This window comes from Rhinichthys klamathensis, unplaced genomic scaffold, assembly GCF_029890125.1.
Source record: "Rhinichthys klamathensis goyatoka isolate OS25496 unplaced genomic scaffold, OSU_Roscu_1.1 h1tg000018l_1, whole genome shotgun sequence".
Classification (NCBI taxonomy): domain Eukaryota; kingdom Metazoa; phylum Chordata; class Actinopteri; order Cypriniformes; family Leuciscidae; genus Rhinichthys; species Rhinichthys klamathensis.
The window spans coordinates 4648520-4666276 of record NW_026606569.1 but is presented as its reverse complement, the minus strand read 5'-3'; the positions used below and the strand labels follow the sequence as shown (position 1 = coordinate 4666276).

The following is a 17757-nucleotide window of genomic DNA, read 5'->3' as shown; positions in this document are numbered from 1 at the left end:
CTGATTATTTATGTATTTTACTCACATTTGATTTGCTTAGAGCAAATTTAGAACATTTAGTTTCTCCAAATAGAGGAATTACAATAAAACAGATTGAAAAACCTTTGAATCTCCTCTCATTCTTTGTTCAGGCTGCCTCACTTGATGGGCCATTAGCCATTGGGGGAGTGTCTGTCACACCCCTGGTCTGAATCTCATTAATATTGATAGGCCATTACCACCCCCTCGCATAAACCTCTTCTGACAAAAAAACTGTCATACAAAGTATGAATTCATGTTTTGTTTTATGTGAACAATTAGGCAGGATGATTTTCACATCATTTTGAAGCCAGAACTCGAAGCGACAACATCCATTAGTCAAAAGTCTTGTGGACACATATTTAGTATGTGTTTTGTGGTCTTATTTCAGCAACTTTCATTTTAATTTTTTTCAATAACCACGCATAAACATTATTCTCTTAAAAATACAAACATGTACATACATGTTGCTCACATATCATGGTAACCCCGTTTGTGCTATATAGAGTGAATTTACACCTTTGCCATTAACATGTTTATAAATAACTAAAAATAGCACAAATGTCAGTGCATGTCAAAACATCCCAAAGGCCCCAAAAACACTCTGGTCCCCAGAGGGTTAAATATAAGTGTTCATCATCTTTCTGCATCAAGCCTCTTATCTCGGATTATCTCATCAAGCCAGTGTGTGACAGTAACTGATTTATCATGCAGTTCAAAGTATTTTGGGTAGAATCTCTCTACAGTCTATTCTGATTCATCAACATAGTTTCACTGATGAGTCACGATAAACCCTAAACCCAGGATAGACTGTGTGAGTGAATGTGGTCTGGACTGTGTGGATGAGGCTCATTGTATCAGAGACGTTGTAGAAAGACAGAGTTCCTGCACTGTGATCCACATACACTCCTATTCTACGGCTGATGGGCTCTACAGGGAGTTTAGTCTCTATGTTATTGTGCCAGAATGAGAATCTTTTAGGAGTGCAGAACAAACTCCAGGACTGATCATTATCTCCAAACACACACTGAACCCGTCCCTTCCTGCTGATGCTCTTGTATGACACTGATATACACACACTTCTCCCACTCCACTCAATCTCCCAGTAACAGCGTCCACACACACTCTCTCTACACAACACCTGAGGATACACATCAAATCTGTCTGGATGATCAGGATACAACTGATCTCTGCTAGTGAATTTAATCACGCTGTTCCTCTCAGACAGACGGAGGATTTTATGTGCTGTGTTCAGATCCAGATTGAGCTGATGGGAATCTGATGGAGATAAAAACATACCAGAATCAGGAATCAGGAATTATGAATTTGATCTTTTAATGTACACTGCAAAAAATATTTTTGAGTGCTTGTTAAACAATTAAAATTAGTTAAAACCACACAATTACTGAACATTTTGTCTTTACCTAATTTTATTGTGTAAAATCCACTTGAATATGTAAAATTAAAGTTTACTTAATCCATTTGAACTATCTGAATAATTAGTGTTGAATTAACTTCTACAGTGGATTTTTAGTTCCCTTTTCGAAAGGGAACTTGCACTGCGTCGATGACACTATGGGGAACGCCCTCCACGTGTACCGGTGTCTGAAAAGCTATCTGTCATGAAGGTGGTTGAAGCAAGGGAGGAAGCAGGATCCAAATGCAGCACACTTTATTAACTAAACTACAAACTATACAAACTCACAGCAGGAAATATGACTCAGGGTCAGAACAACCAACATCCATGTTACAACATCAAGAACTCACAAAGACTGGACTGAAACACAGGGCTTAAATACAAGGCTAAACAAGATAACAAGGGGGCATGGTATACATGAACACAAACGAGGAGCGGGAAAACTGAACAGGACTGAACCAAAAGCACAAAGACAGGGGGAACACAGACAGACATTACAACATAGCCCCCCCTCTATGGGCGGCTCCCGACGCCCATCAAAACTAGAAACATAGTTCGGGAGGGTGGTGGAGCGGAGGCGGTCCCGGGGGAGGGATGGAGGGCCAGGTCCGTGCAGGGAACGGGACCGGGGTCTTGCGATGGCGGGCCTGGGCCATGGAACGTGGGCGGACCTGGGCCATGGAACATGGGCAAGGCAGGCTGTGGACCCTCGGGCGTCCAGGACGGAGCTGTCGGACCCTCGGGCGTCCAGGACGGAGCTGACCCTTCGGGCGGCCACGGCGGAGAAGACCCCTCGGGCGGCCACGGCGGTGAAGACCCCTCGGGCGGCCACGGCGGTGAAGACCCCTCGGGCGGCCACGGCGGTGAAGACCCTTCGGGCGGCCACGGCGGTGAAGACCCTTCGGGCGGCCATGGCGATGCAGACCCTTCAGGTGGCCATGGTGGTGAGGACCCTTCGGGCGGCCATGGCGGAGCCCTATGGCCCCCCCCCCCCCCCCAAAAAAAAATTCTTGGGGAGGGTGACGGAGTCTGACAATGACTCTAGAATAGAGTCGGGGACAGGCTCTGGAACAGTCTCTGGCTGGGCAAGCGGTGAGGGCTCTTTGCTGGACAGGACCAGTGGCGATGGTTTTGAGCTGGGCAGGACCAGCAGTGGAGAAGGCTTTGAGCTGGGCAGGACCAGCAGTGGAGAGGGCTTTAGGCTGGGCAGGACCAGCGGTGAAGGAAACTCTGGGCTGAACAGGACTGGCGCAGGATCAGCGGGCTCTGGCGCAGGATCAGCGGGCTCTGGCGCAAGTGTGTGCGCAGCCCACACACACCACATGGCTGTGGCCATAATGGCCAGTGTTGCGGTCACTGAGGGCTCAGGCAGCGCACGCGTGGCGTGAACAGTCTCTGGCTGGGCAGACGTGACCTGAACAGTCTCTGGCTGGGCAGATGTGACCTGAACGGTCTCTGGCTCAATGTGGCTGACGTGAAGCTCTGGCTGGACGTGGCTGACGTGAAGCTCTGGCTGGACGTGGCTGACGTGAAGCTCTGGCTGGACGTGTCTGACGTGAAGCTCTGGCTGGACGTGGCTGACGTGAAGCTCTGGCTGGACGTGGCTGACGTGAAGCTCTGGCTGGACGTGGACGTGGCTGACGTGAAGCTCTGGCTGGACGTGGCTGACGTGAAGCTCTGGCTGGACGTGGCTGACGTGAAGCTCTGGCTGGACGTGGCTGACGTGAAGCTCTGGCTGGACGTGGCTGACGTGAAGCTCCGGTGAAGGCTCGGCTGGACTGGACGGAACCAGCGGTGAAGGCTCGGCGGGACGAGACTCTGGGTCTATGGCCTTCCTGGCAGCACGTGCTGATATCAGCGGGGGATCGGCCGCGCTGGAAACTAGTCCCGGACGGCTATAGACCGATCTGGAGGCTGGCTTGATGACTGGCGTGATGTGAAGAACAGACTGAAGGGATACTGCGGGTTCACGGAACTTCTCCTCCACGGCCACAGTAAATGAAGAATCGCTCAGGAAAAGGGCCAGGTTGATATACCTTTTTAGCGTCCAGCCGGTATAGACCTCCGGCATCATCTGAGCGATCTTCTCGTCCAGCCAAAGATGCTAAATGGCAGCACGCCCAGAAATCCTTCACATACCTTTCAATGCCCTGGCTATCTTGGAACATTGAGGAAAGGAACTTCTTCAGGGCCTGGTTGCTTGTGGCTGCTGGACTCATTTCGGTGAGTTCTTCTGTCATGAAGGTGGTTGAAGCAAGGGAGGAAGCAGGATCCAAATGCAGCACACTTTATTAACTAAACTACAAACTATACAAACTCACAGCAGGAAATAGGACTCAGGGACAGAACAACCAACATCCATGTTACAACATCAAGAACTCACAAAGACTGGACTGAAACACAGGGCTTAAATACAAGGCCAAACAAGCTAAACAAGATAACAAGGGGGCGTGTTATACATGAACACAAACGAGGAGCGGGAAAACTGAACAGGACTGAACCAAAAGCACAAAGACAGGGGGAACACAGACAGACATTACAACACTATCCAATCACGGCAATCGATATTGACCGCCGACAGCCTATGACGTTTCTACTAGTGCGACCCAGAAGTATAAGAGGGGCGCCTAGAGAACATGTCATCCTCTTTCCGTCCTCAGGGACTGTTTTCCCTTGAGAAAACTCCACTCTCGTCTGGCCCTTTTCTTGAGGGAAAAGAAACAGACATCTGTCCCAGGCGATTCAGGTCCCGCTTGAGCTGAGGCAGAGCAGAGACTAGAATCATGGGGTTTCAGAGCGAGCTCGCCGAGGAGTTTGAGAGAGTTGTTTATCTCTCACGCCCCTCGGAGGCTCAAGAGTTTGAGCTGCTGGATGAGGATGTGTTGTCACTAATATCAGCCCAAGAAGGCAGGAGATGGCTGATGAGGGTGAAGAGGATTTACAACCTGAACACTCACAACCACCCTCCCCCGCGTATGATGAGTTGTGAGTGTTGTGTAACGCGCTAATTATTCACTAATTATTCAGATAGCAGGCTTTGCTGCCAGAGGAGCACGTGAGGGAAGAGACTGCTCGTGGCAGACTTTATGAATGGTTTCTTTCCAGCCATACCACTTCAGCTCCCGTGAGCCTTCCATTCCTGCCTATACAATGAGATCGAAAAGGCATTGAAGAACCCGTGTTTAGCGTGCATCCATCGCAATCAGCAAGCAAACTATGCTGATGTTGAGAGGATGCACGAACACAGGTATGTGTACACACTAAGTGCTCTGGCCCTGCCTATTAAACTAACATCGTGCTGAAATGGCAGGGCATACGCGCTGGCGGATCTGGCTGGTGATGCATGACGGCGTTCTTCCACGATGGGTTTCGCGTCACGGCATTTAAGGTGATGCATTCTAAAATAACGCTCACCTTGTGGAGGACATGCAGTAAGTCATGAGAGGTGTCGTATTTGGCCAGAGAAGGCAAAAAATGTGAAAAGAATTGCTGAAATTTAAAGCTGGGTTGTAGCATACCGAATAGGCTACAGACTACTTTGCTGTTATAAGTACTATAGTGTTATTTAGTGTTAAATTATTGTATTTGGGTTTTATTGTGAATTTGTTATGTAAATGTGTTGTGTTTTGTATTTATACTACTTATATATTTACTATTACTATATTCAATTTTAAGATGTTTTTTGTTTTTGTTTTGTTTTTTATAAAAAAAAAAGTTATTTAATGTCATTCACCATCGTTTTGAGGCTCTCTTTTTTTAAAAGTATCGGTTCAGACACCGGAACAGTTTTACCTACCCTAGATATGACAATGTTGATATGTTTGGTTTTGGTGGAATAGATCTTCTACGCTGCTGCTGCTGCTTTTATTGTTGCTGGTGCTGTAGGTTATTGCTGCTGCTGCGACAGAGCAAGTACGACAGAGCAAAGTAGTACTTGCTACTGCCAATACATACACGACACGCTGCTGTGAGCAAGTAAGACATGCTGCTACTGTAGAATATAGCGTACATGAATTACCCCCCAACAGAGCAGGTGACATGATATTTGAACAATACAAGCCAAATGTACTGCACAGGTTCTACAGCCGGTACTTCATATAGCCAAAAAGGATGGGGGGTGCATCCCATTATAGATCTCAGGATATTGAATCGTTCTCTAAGGAGATTCAGGTTGAAAATGTTAACTATCCCTATCACCGTGAGTCAAATAAGGTCCGAGTACTGGTTTGTCAGGATAGATATCAAGGACGCTTACTTCCATATATCCATCCTTCCTCAACACATGAAGTTCCTGAGGTTCGCCTTTGGGGGAAAAGCGTACCAATATCGTGTTCTTCCGTTCGGCCTAGCATTATCCCCTCGCACCTTAACGATACCACTTAGCCTGCAGTATCTCAGAATAGGCCTCTCCAGCCTAAGACTGGCAGCTAGTGATGCTGGTACGCCTCCACTCACTGTGGGAGTAACCCAGCCAGGGCCGCCTTCTGCATTAGGCTAATAATGCGAGTCGCAGATCCTGTGGCCTCCTCTAACTGCCTAGGTTGAGCTGACTCCTCTTTATACTAGAGTAGAAGCGATATGCTGAGCTACAGTTCCATAGCGGTGTTTGGCACAGACAAATAGCCAGGTGTTGCAGGCTATTTCTTTGGAAAGCGTCCCCTGTGGTTGTCACCTGGGTGTTGTCAGGTTCCTCTCGCTTAGAGAGTGACAAGCACTATGCTGAAGCCGCCACTCTCTCTAGAGCTTTGGTAGTAGCATTATCTAGCCTGTGGCCTTAAGAACAGACTCTCCTGTGAAAGCTCCTTGATTTTGACCATCAAGTCGTGGGGTTGAGTGGTTAGTCCTCCTCCATGATATAATATCTCTTCCTGCTGAGGCCTCTATGTAACGGGAGGGGAACACTGACTGTTGACAACCTGTGAGGGTGGGTTAATGTTTATCAGGTGTGCACGTGTATTGGTAAGGCTCTATTTACAGGTGCGTCCAATATTGCTGATAAGCCGGCGTTGCAGCGTGATTGGCGGATCCACCCAATAAAGCTACAACATGCGGTCCAGTGAAGAGAAAAAAAAAAGACCGTGACCAGTTCGACTGTCTCCAACGAACCGGCGCTAAGCCCAACGAAGCATCCACGCACGACTTCACGCCGTGACGACTATCGATTGATCCATGGCAGCGAGGGGTCTACGATATAAACCAACGCACTCTACTCCTCTTGATTAAGGGAAGTGTGAATTCTTATCACGAATGAACAAGTGGGCACTGACGTGCGTTTGTGTAGAACTCATTTCCCTTCCTCTGTCTCGCATCTAGGATTTACATGTTCCGGATTTCCCTGCTGGCCATTCGGAGTGTACTGCTAATCGCCCGAAGCTGGGACTTGTGTGTGCCACTGCAGATTATTGTTGTTTCGCCGTTAGCGCCTGCCATACTAAGAGCGCCGAGTGGGCGGGGTCGTGAGTGACTTGATGTTGACGGTGTTTTAAGAAATTCTGCCAAATGCACACAACTGTTGTTTTGCTTATTTAAATTTCTATTGGCTTAGTGAGGTGGTTATTGTGGCTGCTCGCCTAGGTTTCATTTTCTGTCTGGCGTCATCCAAAAGGAATTAGTTTGGAGGCTACTATTAATTAAACTAATATAGTTTTAGAAATGATATCTCTTATTGTGTGGGGTTTATTTTGAAGTGCTGACACCTGTACATTGTTACACTTATCATCTGCTCTTGCTGTGTACTTCTCACGTGTGAATGTGTGCTGTATTAGGTACGATTTTCTTCAACGTATTAGGGTAATTCGTGTGATAGCCTCTCTTGGTTTATTCACTGGTCACAAGGGGCGCCAGATTGTGGTATTACTTCTAACCATTGAACTGAAGCAGCCAGCTACATAACATTTATTGTGTTTTTTTTAATCTTTTTGATCGTGTATATTACTGCGAGTAGTTTTTGAACTGCTGTCTAAATAAATTTTGTACTTTTTGTACGATTTGTGTATGTCTGTTACTTGTGTATCACAAGGGTAGTCCTGCGTGTTTAAAAAAAATAACACTTGCTACATCCTCCAAAACTTATCTCAGACATCAACCTGTCATGGACCTTGAGTCGAGTAACACTTCCGCGACAGCGCGCACACTACAAAGATATAATCAATGAATCGAAACTAGCTTTTTGACAGCGCTACACTTAAGTGCAATAAAGTTCAAATTGCAACACTTATCAGACGCGGCTATTATTTTAAATAGGAACGCGTCTAATTAAAATACTGGATATTAAGAGAAAAACCACTTGCGCGCTCTTGCCGCGTCCACAGACTGACCGCTTGTCCTGTACTTTTTAACTTTCTTCTAGTTTATATCCATTCAATTGCTGCCTCTAGATTCATTACCAAGAAGTTGGCCCTCAAGCAGGCCACCTTGAAGGGGATCCTCCGGGTCAAGCTAGGTTTTTAGCACTTTTAGCTAAATCCGTGTCCTAGCTTCCTAGAGTTACATCATGCTGCAGGCTCCTCTGAAGCCTCTCTGTTATTGCTTAGAGCATGGTCGATGCTCTTGAAGCTTTATGTTCAATATATCAGCAGTGTCTTAGTACAGTTTACCAGATATCCTGTGCAAATCATCATTTACATGAACAACTCTAAAACTTTTCTATCATGTTTTCTTTCACCTTCAACGGGAAGAACATGAACACATTCAGTGAGTTTTCTGCTTGTTTTCTTAGTGACTTACATTGTAGGAAGTCGTTCCTGGTCTTGGGAACAATGTTGGTGAAAGTGACTGTGGAAATCAACAGATGTGAAGAGTGTGATTATCAGGTCAAGAGTAAATTATCCTTGCATCTGTTCCTAAGACATTTCTAATTTGATATTAGATGATGGAGGATCATTTCTGAGATCAGGATCTCCAGGACTTTACCTCTGTCAGAGATCTTCTTGATGTCCTCTTTGCAGATATCCTCCAGTTTGTCTCTCAGCTGACGGACAGATTCTCTCACGCCATCAAAAGAGGAGAGAGAACTAAAGGGATTGTCATTTATGTCTGTCGATTCAGGAGGAGCTGAGAGAGACTGGCAACTCTAAAGAAAAAAGAAATCATAGCTCATCACCTCCACACCTCAGCCAATAACCTGCTCTACTGTCAGATTTGTGCAGCTCTTGTTGATCTTTAGTAACTCTCCTCAATCCAGCCCTTCTCATATTCATTGTATGACATTAGAGCTACAAATTCTAGCGTTTGCCATTTACACTATATGTGAACTTTCTAGTAAATCATTTGGATGATAAAGCATCTACCAATAACATAAATGTAACAGATCAAGCGCATCAGTGGTGTCACATTGAGGGCTGTTTCTAGACACAGATGAAATAGTTAACATGGTGACATAATGACACTGCATTTTAGCAGAAAATCACCATGTGCTAAGAACATTTAAGCAGAAGATATAATGTTTAAACAATTTTAGAAACACTTCTATCTTGAATCCAAATATTTAGTGTATTTTAAAATTATTAAAAAAAAATAACAAAAAGAATGACAGCAACAGCAAAATACCATGTTGGGTTGGTTATACCCACATTTAAAAATATTAATAATATTTTTCCATAAACCATGAAAGTGATCCATTCACATGTGGAAATAAAATCTAAAGGTCAGTAATATAAACTGTAATATGTAACTGTAACAGTAAACTAACCAACATCTATCTTATATGAAGTATTTTAAATAATAATAACCTTAATCTGCTAACACTTTACAACAATGTTCAGTTAAATGTTTTTAGTTATTGATGAACAAATAATTTACAAAACATGACTATATATTCATAAATGATTAATAAGTGGTATGCTAACAATCTACAAATGTGATGTAAATTATCTTTAAAAATTAGTTCACGAGTTCCTTTACCCATATAATACGAGTTCCGACACTAGGCCGGTTGGATGTACTGCCAAATTCTCTGAAACGCCTTTGGAGACGGCTTATGGTAGAGAAATGAACATTCAATTCAAGGGCAACAGCTCTGGTGGACATTCCTGCAGTAAGCATGCCAATTGCATGGTCCCTCAAAACTTGCGACATCTGTGGCATTGTGCTGTGTGATAAAACTGCACATTTTAGAGTGGCCTTTTATTGTGGCCAGCCTAAGGCACACCTGTGCAATAATCATGCTGTCTAATCAGCATCTTGATATGCCACACCTGTGAGGTGGATGGATTATCCCGGCAAAGGAGAGGTGGTCATTAACACAGATTTAGACAGATTTGTGAACAATATTTGAGAGAAATAGGCCTTTTGTGTACATTGAAAAAGTCTTAGATCTTTGAGTTCGGCTCATGAAAAATGATGGAAAAAACAAAAGTGTTGCATTTATAATTTTGTTCAATGTAATAAGGTTAAGCATATTTGGCTTGCTGTCCGCAGTGGAGGGGCTCGAGGAAGCAGTTTCAACTTGAATTTAAATATACCCCCCAGTGGGACTACTAATGCTTAGATTATGAGTATGGTAGCAAGATGCCTAAAATATGTTGGTGGATTTAGGGAGGTGAAGGGATTCCAAAACAGCTGATGCCAGAGCAAGGTGAGCGGGTGCTTATATGCTCCGGCAGTTAATTGAAAGATTAGATGGGTTCACTCCTACCGTAATTACGTTGTGAACTTCACTAAATCATGAAATAATCTCCTGACTGTAAGTCATTCAAAAATGTTTATTCACTTGAAATCAAATAAATTATGCATCTTAAAAATAGTGCTTTAGCAGACCTGCATGTTTGTCTTACAAATTCATGATACATCAATAAATTATAAACTATGGTGACCGGGAGGGGACATGTTTGGTTCACTTAGTTTTGTCATGGCCACGTGTTATTAATTTGTGGGAAAGTCATATTAACTTTGTGGGAACATGGTAATAAGTCGTGGCCACAAGATCATTTTGTTGAGGTAACGTCATTCACCTCACATATGGGGGGTGAAAACTTTTGAAGCAACAGAAGATACTTACATGTTTCTCGGAATACAAATTAAGAACAATTTACCTTGATCTTCAAATTCAAAAAGTTTTTGATAGTTGTGTTTGAGTCCCTCAATCGTCCTCAGTGTGAAAAGATGGATCTCAAAATCATACAGTCACTGTTGGAAAGGGTTCAAATATGTTAAAGATGCTGGAAAACCAAAGAATGTGCAAGATATTGCTGAAGAATGTTGGCCAGTTTAACTGCTCGGGACAAATAAGGGACTCAAGAACAACCATCACAAAAAAAAAAACAGTCGTGGATCATCCAGGTAACGACTCGGCGCAGTAATATCATCTCTCGTGAAAAGTCATCTCCCCCCGCTCCCTCTCCTCCTCCCTCTCATTTCAACGGTAGCGGACTTTTCACGAGAGATGATATTACTGCGCCGAGTCGAAGTGCTCCCAAGCACTTGCTATGGTATTCTGCCATACAATATAGTTATCCATTTTACACACTTAGAAAAGCGCAACGTTTTATTTTGTGTCACCGTCTTGGTCTAGTTACACTATTCTAGTAACTGTATTTAAATAGGGAAAACGTGGAGGTGTTTGGTCGCTTCTCTTCTTGGCACGTATTGAATGAACAGGGCTGAGATAAGATCTAACAAAGTTTCGCCGCAAGACAGCGATGTAGTGCACGCACTGAGACGAGAGAGGTATGTGTCAACTCGTCTAAGTTAAGGGAATAACATAGTTTAATATGAAAAACCAGTAAAGTATCCCTTTAACATTGGATCTCGAGGCCACGACTTTACACTTTACACGTTCCCACAAGTTAATATGATGTGGCTACAACAAAACTAAATGAACCGAACATGTCCCCACCTGGTCACTGTAATATACTGATCATTTACTGATGGTTTGTTCATCATTTGTTCATGATTATCCTTGGTTTATTGAGATAATGATACTAAAACAATTTTAACATAAATATATTAATCACTTACAAATTATTTTAATATCAACTAATAACATCTTTATAACATTAATCACCTACTATTGATGTTTGATTATTTAATGATTTACTATTTTTTAAGATAATTTACAACATATTTATCTTTTATTAATCAGTATAAAGAAGTATATTCATGTTTTGAAAATGATTAGTTCATCATAAACTAAATACTAAAATTAAATAAACTAAATTAATAACTCAAAAATGACTTATAATTGAACGTTATTATAAAGTGTTACCCATGAACTAAATCATATGCATCAGTCATCATCTTAGCTCTATTGCGTAAATTGAAATTATACAATTATAGAAAAGACAGAGGCAGATCCGGTGGGAGCCCCGTGGAGCCAAAGGGGTGGAGGGCTGAGGCGCAGCCAGAGGTCCGGAAGTCTATGGTGAATCCTGGATGGAAGCTGGATGAAGCCTGCGGAAAGGAAGGAGCTGGACAGAACTTGCGCGGCTTTTGGATGACCTCCATGGTTGGAACGCAGGAGCCAGGAGGCTGGGTGGGACCAGCAGAGGAAAGGCCAGGGAATTATTGGGAACCAGAAAGTCCATTAGGCCTGGTGGGACCGGTGGAGAAGAAGAGACCTCAAGGGTGGTAACATGGGTAGGAGTCCATTCTAGAATATGTAGGTCAATGAGTGCTAGCACCGGGACCACCGTATTAGGGATCCTCCTCCTCTTCACCCACTGTGCAGGGGGAACCACAGGCAAAGACCCTCAAAGTCTGCTCTTTGAGACCGGCATAATATAAGGAATCAGGGTAGTGCACCATTGCGATCTAGATGCAGATTCTCATGGGTGTGATCCTCAAGGGAACGGTCAAAGAATTATGAAATTGCACATCTATAAGGTTTGAAGATCACCTGAAGAAACTTTGGTGAACATTACTCAAAATTGGTACCATCAATTTCACCATGATGTAAGAAATCAGAAGGGAAAAATTGGTTTTAAAAATATGTTCTGGAAGTTTTTAACTGTTCTTTGCACTAGTGGAGTTTGGCAGCTAAATATATCTCCCAGAAGAAAGAGCTCAGAACATGTTTCCTAAGAGATTTCCAGAGCTGAAATGCATTCTCAAGTGTAGTCTATTTTGATCAGACGAGAATCTACCTTGAGATTATATAACACAACAAATAGAATTCCTGGCATCATTGCAGTCAACAGCTCATTCTACTCTCATGAAATGTTTCTCTGAGAGTCTCTTGCTCAAGCTCACTATGACCCTGTTCTTCTAGATCTCCGTTACCTGCAGGAAATGGATGTGATCCTGTGTGTGTGAAAGCTGCTCCAGCTCAGCGTCTCTCCTCCTCAGATCATTGATCTCCTGCTCGAGTCGCTCCAGTCGTCCTTCAGCTCGACTCACTGCAGTCTTTTCCCGCTGTGTCGCCTCAGAGCCGCTTCTCTCAATGGAGCGGATAAGCTCAGTGAAGATCCTCTCACTGTCCTCCACTGCTGTCTGTGCAGAGCGCTGTTAGGACACACATCACAATCACACAGTGAGCTTCAGTGAGTCCTGACTGAGACTTCTCAAACTTCTCTTCTTCTCCAGACTCACCTTATGAGACGCCACAGCCTCTCTCAGCTGCTGAAGATCTTTCTCTCTCTGCTGGATCCTCTGCTGGAACGACCTCTGCGTCTCCTTCAGCTGCTTCTGCACCACAAATCAATAACAGAGATGTCAGTTTATAATGCTGTCACATATCTGTCAGGGTTCTGTCACTTTGGTCTAGTTTATTCTTGGTTTTGTGCCATAGCCCTGACACTCCTGTATTGTCTTGTCTTTGTGTGAGCATACGTTCTCCTGTCTGCGTGCCTTGTTTCATGTTCGAAGCGTGGTGTTCGGATTCCAGCACTCATGTCTAGTTTGGTTTCGGTTCTGTGTTGGGATTCGGACATTCATGCTCTGAGTGTTTCTATTCTGTTGTGAGTTCACAGGATGAGCATTCGCTCAATCTCATGCACTCTGTCTTGTTATGTGAGCATGCTGTTTTGAGTTTACTCTGGCCATACGCTCTTCTGTCCGCGTGTGGTGTTGTGTTCTGTGTAGCACCATTGCCTGCATGCTTTCGTGTTATGCTTTGTCTTGTGCTGAACAGCATGGGAATAGTGTTCATCATTGGTTCATTTGCCCCACGTTTTCCCTTATCACCTGCCTTGTTTGCTCCCTATTTATTGTCCTCGTGTTTGCAGTTTTGTGCCAAATCGTCGTCAAATGTTCCCCTTGTGTCCTGCCCTGACAGATCCTATTTGCCTAGCCAATTCATGCCTTGTCCAGTTGCTGGTCTTGTTCCCCCTCCCCCATAGGGTCGACAGAACAAAAGCCAACGCCTGAAGTGAAGCTATAAATTAGTTCATATGGACTGAGACAGATTTACTGAAAAGAAAGTGTTTTTTTCTGTCGCTGCATTTAACTTGTGTTATTCTTGACAGATATATTTCATCAAAGCCTGTTTTACAAAAATTTGTGGTGGTAAATATGGTTACATTTCATTTCACTATATTTTCTGTTAATTTTAGTGTGGAGCACTAATACGCTCAGCAGTGAAAGTTCACTTGCAGCTTCTATTCATTTCTGACATCTGCAGTGTGAATGATGTTACCTGATCATACCAGTAACAATATAAAAAGTGTCAACATTATTTCATCAGTGTCTAGTTTAAAGTTCATACCTGATTCTCTGTCCTCTGCGCTGCAGCTGATACAGTGTCGTGGTTTTTATGTTCATCCATCGTACACAGCAGACATATACACTTCTGATCAGTGCGGCAGAAAACCTCAAGGAGTTTATCATGTGTTTGGCAGATCATCTCCTGCAGTCGTCCAGTGGCATCAGTCAGATTGTGTCTCTTTCTTTTAAAGAAACTCTCATGTTGTTCAAGGTGATTCTCACAATAAGACTCCAGACACTCCAGACAGGACTTGATGGCTTTGCGTTTTCTTCCATCACAGACGTCACACTGCACATCTCCAGCTCCAGCGTGACAGTCAGCAGGAAGTTTAGTCTTCTTCAGTTTCTCCACCACTTCAGCCAGCATGGTGTTTTTAGCTAAAGCAGGACTTGGACTGAAGGTCTGTCTGCACTGAGGGCAGCTGTAGACTCTCATCTGATCCTCCTGATCCCAGCAGCCTGTAATACAGATCTTACAGAAACTGTGTCCACAGGGAATGGTCACTGGATCCTTCAGGAGATCCAGACACACTGAACACTTGAACTCATCCTGAGAAATTCTGGCTTCTGCCATTTTACTGCTTGAATACAGAGACACAAACACACAACAGCTCAACTGCACTTCAGTTTCAGTTTCTCTGAACTGAAGAGTTTCCTGTTTCCTGGTTCTGTGTTTGAGTGATGTGTGAAAAACATGTGTCTGCAAATCTGTAAAGCAGGTTCCTCACTCCTTGTTTAGTGGGTTTCCGTCTGCGTTGTTTTCTCTTCTTAATAAAAGAGATCCCACACGATGATGCAGTTGTGATGTGATTTACTCTCGGCTTCTCTCAGTTTCTGTATCAAAATATAACAGACCTATAACAGACCCCATCAGACACTTCTAACAGGGAGAATCTCTGGTCCATGCCTCTCATCGCCATGACATCCCGCGAAAGAGAGAGGGCGCCCGGAAATTACATCAGCTTTACACTCATGCCTACACGATTTATTATTTCAAAATAAAATGCCCTTAAATTAATTAATTAAATTAAACAATTCTTCCAATAATCTAGTGTAACAACATACACTCATCACATCCACCCCCACTGTTTTACATCTCTATTCAGTAAACAACAATCAACTCAGCTCGAGTAACATAGTGAAATTTACAATACTCACTTTCTCTAGGAAGCACACGCTGAAAAACATTTAATTATTGCTTATAAATTTTGAAATATTTTCTTGATACCCATAGTACCATTTATTCAGTTCAGAACTTTGGGCTTTGTTGGACATAAAATTGTGCACCTTACTTGTTGTCTTTTCATATTCATCGACATCTGCAGGTTTAATGAGTTCAACAAAGCAAAGAAAGGGGCCAGTGCAGAGGGACAGAGCAGCATTGATACATTCTTAAGCCAGACAAGAGGTATGCAGCTATACAGCCAGGGGCATCCCAGACAGAAGGCCATTACTGAATCCATAATACATGAAATACCTCATCATTTCATGCAACCTACCTCTGTCTTTGATTGACAAGCCTAGCTCCAGGAATTTTATGTCAGTGGTAGAGGAGAGATACTGCCCAGTAAGTCGAATCACCAAAACCAGACGTCTGAGTGAGCTAGATCATTGATGATGTCAGGTACTGTCGAGAATCTGAAAGAGGACCCAGGCGCTGAATAGCTGGGGGGGGACACAAGGAACCAGAGGCTTGATCTCTTCGCTGTAGCACCAGTCTAGCTGCAATGCAGTGAATGTCAGTGGTCAGGAATTCTCAGGATGCAGGGCAGGGACAAACACAAGACTTACAATGGACAAGACAAGACACAACAAGATAACAGGGCAAGACAATAGAATAATTAAATAGGAAATATAAAAATAAAGACTGAAACAGAACAATGACTAGTGAGGCAAAACAAAAGAAAACTAGGAATAAAGTTACTGAAACTTGCAATCAAAAAATAAAACAAAAGAATAAACTGACATGGACCTACATATGATAATCTAGAGTAGAAATAAAATCAAAAGAGAAAAAACAAAAGACTAAAACTAACTAGAACAAGACTAGAAGGAAAAAGGCAAATTGATACACTAGAGCTAGAAAGATCAATATTACAACAAGAACTAGGTTTAACCATACACACAAGGCAAACAGGAATAAACCACAAAAGCACACAAAACGAACCAGCAAAGACAAGAGGGAAAAGCCACAATATAAAGGGACCAGAGCACATGAGGATCAGTTGAGCACAATTAGTGAAATGAGGACCAGACGTGGACTATACAAGGGGGCGTGGTAATGGGAAACAAGGAGGAGATATGCATATCATTTTTAAAAAGCCTATACAGTATGTATTTGTACACAATTATTACAAAAAGGTACGCAGTGTATGTTCTTGCTAAATTGCTCCCAATTGTAAGATTGTTGTATCATAATAGTAGAATAAGTACCCCTTAGTTCTATAATACTTACAGTATAAATATTTTTTTTAATTCTCCTGGTTGTTACCCCTTTATTCCCCAAACTTTACATATTGTTCCCTTATACTTACATGTAAGTACACTATAATTACAGACAGTTACACTATAAATTCCTCTTAATTACACAGTACTTTCCGGGCTGTAATCTAAAGCGTTAGCCTTATCTTTTTCAAATGACTCTTACACTGGGAACAATGTGTTGATTAGGGGTATTGGTCTGAATGTGATATATGTTCCCTTACATAAAATTGTTTTGCATTCTGACTTGATCCAGGGAGAAGTGGAAGTTGCTGTGCGTTCTTGCTTGCCTGTGGACGGAGTACAGGTGATCCTGGGAAATGATTTGGCTGGTGAACGAGTTTGGCAGAATGTTTCATCGAATTAGGTCGTCACACCATCTGGGTCGACTTTTGACAGGAGTGATGATATTTTTACCTGTTCTTTGAATGGGTTTCCGTCATGCGTGATAACCAGGTCTATGAGTAAAATACCTGCTGATGTTACATCTGAAACTAAAGAGATGTTGTTCTGTTTAGGCCAAATTCTGACTCTACCATCTGAATGTCTCAACAGAAATCGAGACTCATCAGACCAGGCAACATTTTTCCAGTCTTCAACTGTCCAATTTTGGTGAGCTCTTGCAAATTGTAGCCTCTTTTTCCTATTTGTAGTGGAGATGAGTGGTACCCGGCGGGGTCTTCTGCTGTTGTACCCCATCCGCCTCAAGGTTGTGCGTGTTGTGGCTTTACAAATGCTTTGCTGCATACCTCGGTTGTAACAAGTGGTTATTTCAGTCTAAGTTGCTCTTCTATCAGCTTGAATCAGTCGGCCCATTCTCCTCTGACCTCTAGCATCAACAAGGCATTTTCGCCCACAGGACTGCCGCATACTGGATGTTTTTCCCTTTTCACACCATTCTTTGTAAACCCTAGAAATGGTTGTGTGTGAAAATCCCAGTAACTGAGCAGATTGTGAAATACTCAGACCGGCCCGTCTGGCACCAACAACCATGCCACGCTCAAAATTGCTTAAATCACCTTTCTTTCCCATTCTGACATTCAGTTTGGAGTTCAGGAGATTGTCTTAACCAGGACCACACCCCTAAATGCATTGAAGCAACTGCCATGTGATTGGTTGATTAGATAATTGCATTAATGAGAGATTGAACAGGTGTTCCTAATAATCCTTTAGGTGAGTGTACTTCGATATATCACGCTTCA

At 43.1% G+C, this 17757-nt stretch overlaps 1 protein-coding gene across 2 annotated transcripts; it reads right to left on the bottom strand.

The window, feature by feature from the left end:
* Positions 1-663: 663 nt before the first annotated feature.
* LOC130069989 (tripartite motif-containing protein 16-like) lies at positions 664-14796 on the bottom strand. Of its 2 annotated transcripts, XM_056234237.1 has the most exons (6): positions 14076-14796; positions 12962-13057; positions 12653-12874; positions 8348-8507; positions 8162-8209; positions 664-1296 (listed from the first exon to the last, which is right to left on the bottom strand). In XM_056234237.1, exons 1-6 carry the CDS (start codon positions 14646-14648, stop codon positions 779-781), a joined length of 1617 nt encoding a protein of 538 aa, XP_056090212.1. In that variant the 5' UTR covers positions 14649-14796; the 3' UTR covers positions 664-778. The 2 variants fall into 2 exon arrangements, with proteins under 2 accessions (XP_056090212.1, XP_056090204.1); XM_056234229.1 differs by lacking the exon at positions 8162-8209 and having other exon boundaries at positions 14076-14761.
* Positions 14797-17757: the final 2961 nt, after the last annotated feature.

Bases quoted from the DNA above. Each gene is read 5' to 3' on its own strand.
- LOC130069989 (XM_056234237.1), bottom strand. From the start codon at position 14,648: ATGGCAGAAGCCAGAATTTCTCAGGATGAGTTCAAGTGTTCAGTGTGT. The intron at 12,875-12,961 runs GTGAGTCTGGAG...GTGTCCTAACAG, and splicing joins AGGCTGTGGCGTCTCATAAG to CGCTCTGCACAGACAGCAGT. The intron at 8,508-12,652 runs GTAACGGAGATC...TTTTTTCTTTAG, and splicing joins ATCACATCCATTTCCTGCAG to AGTTGCCAGTCTCTCTCAGC.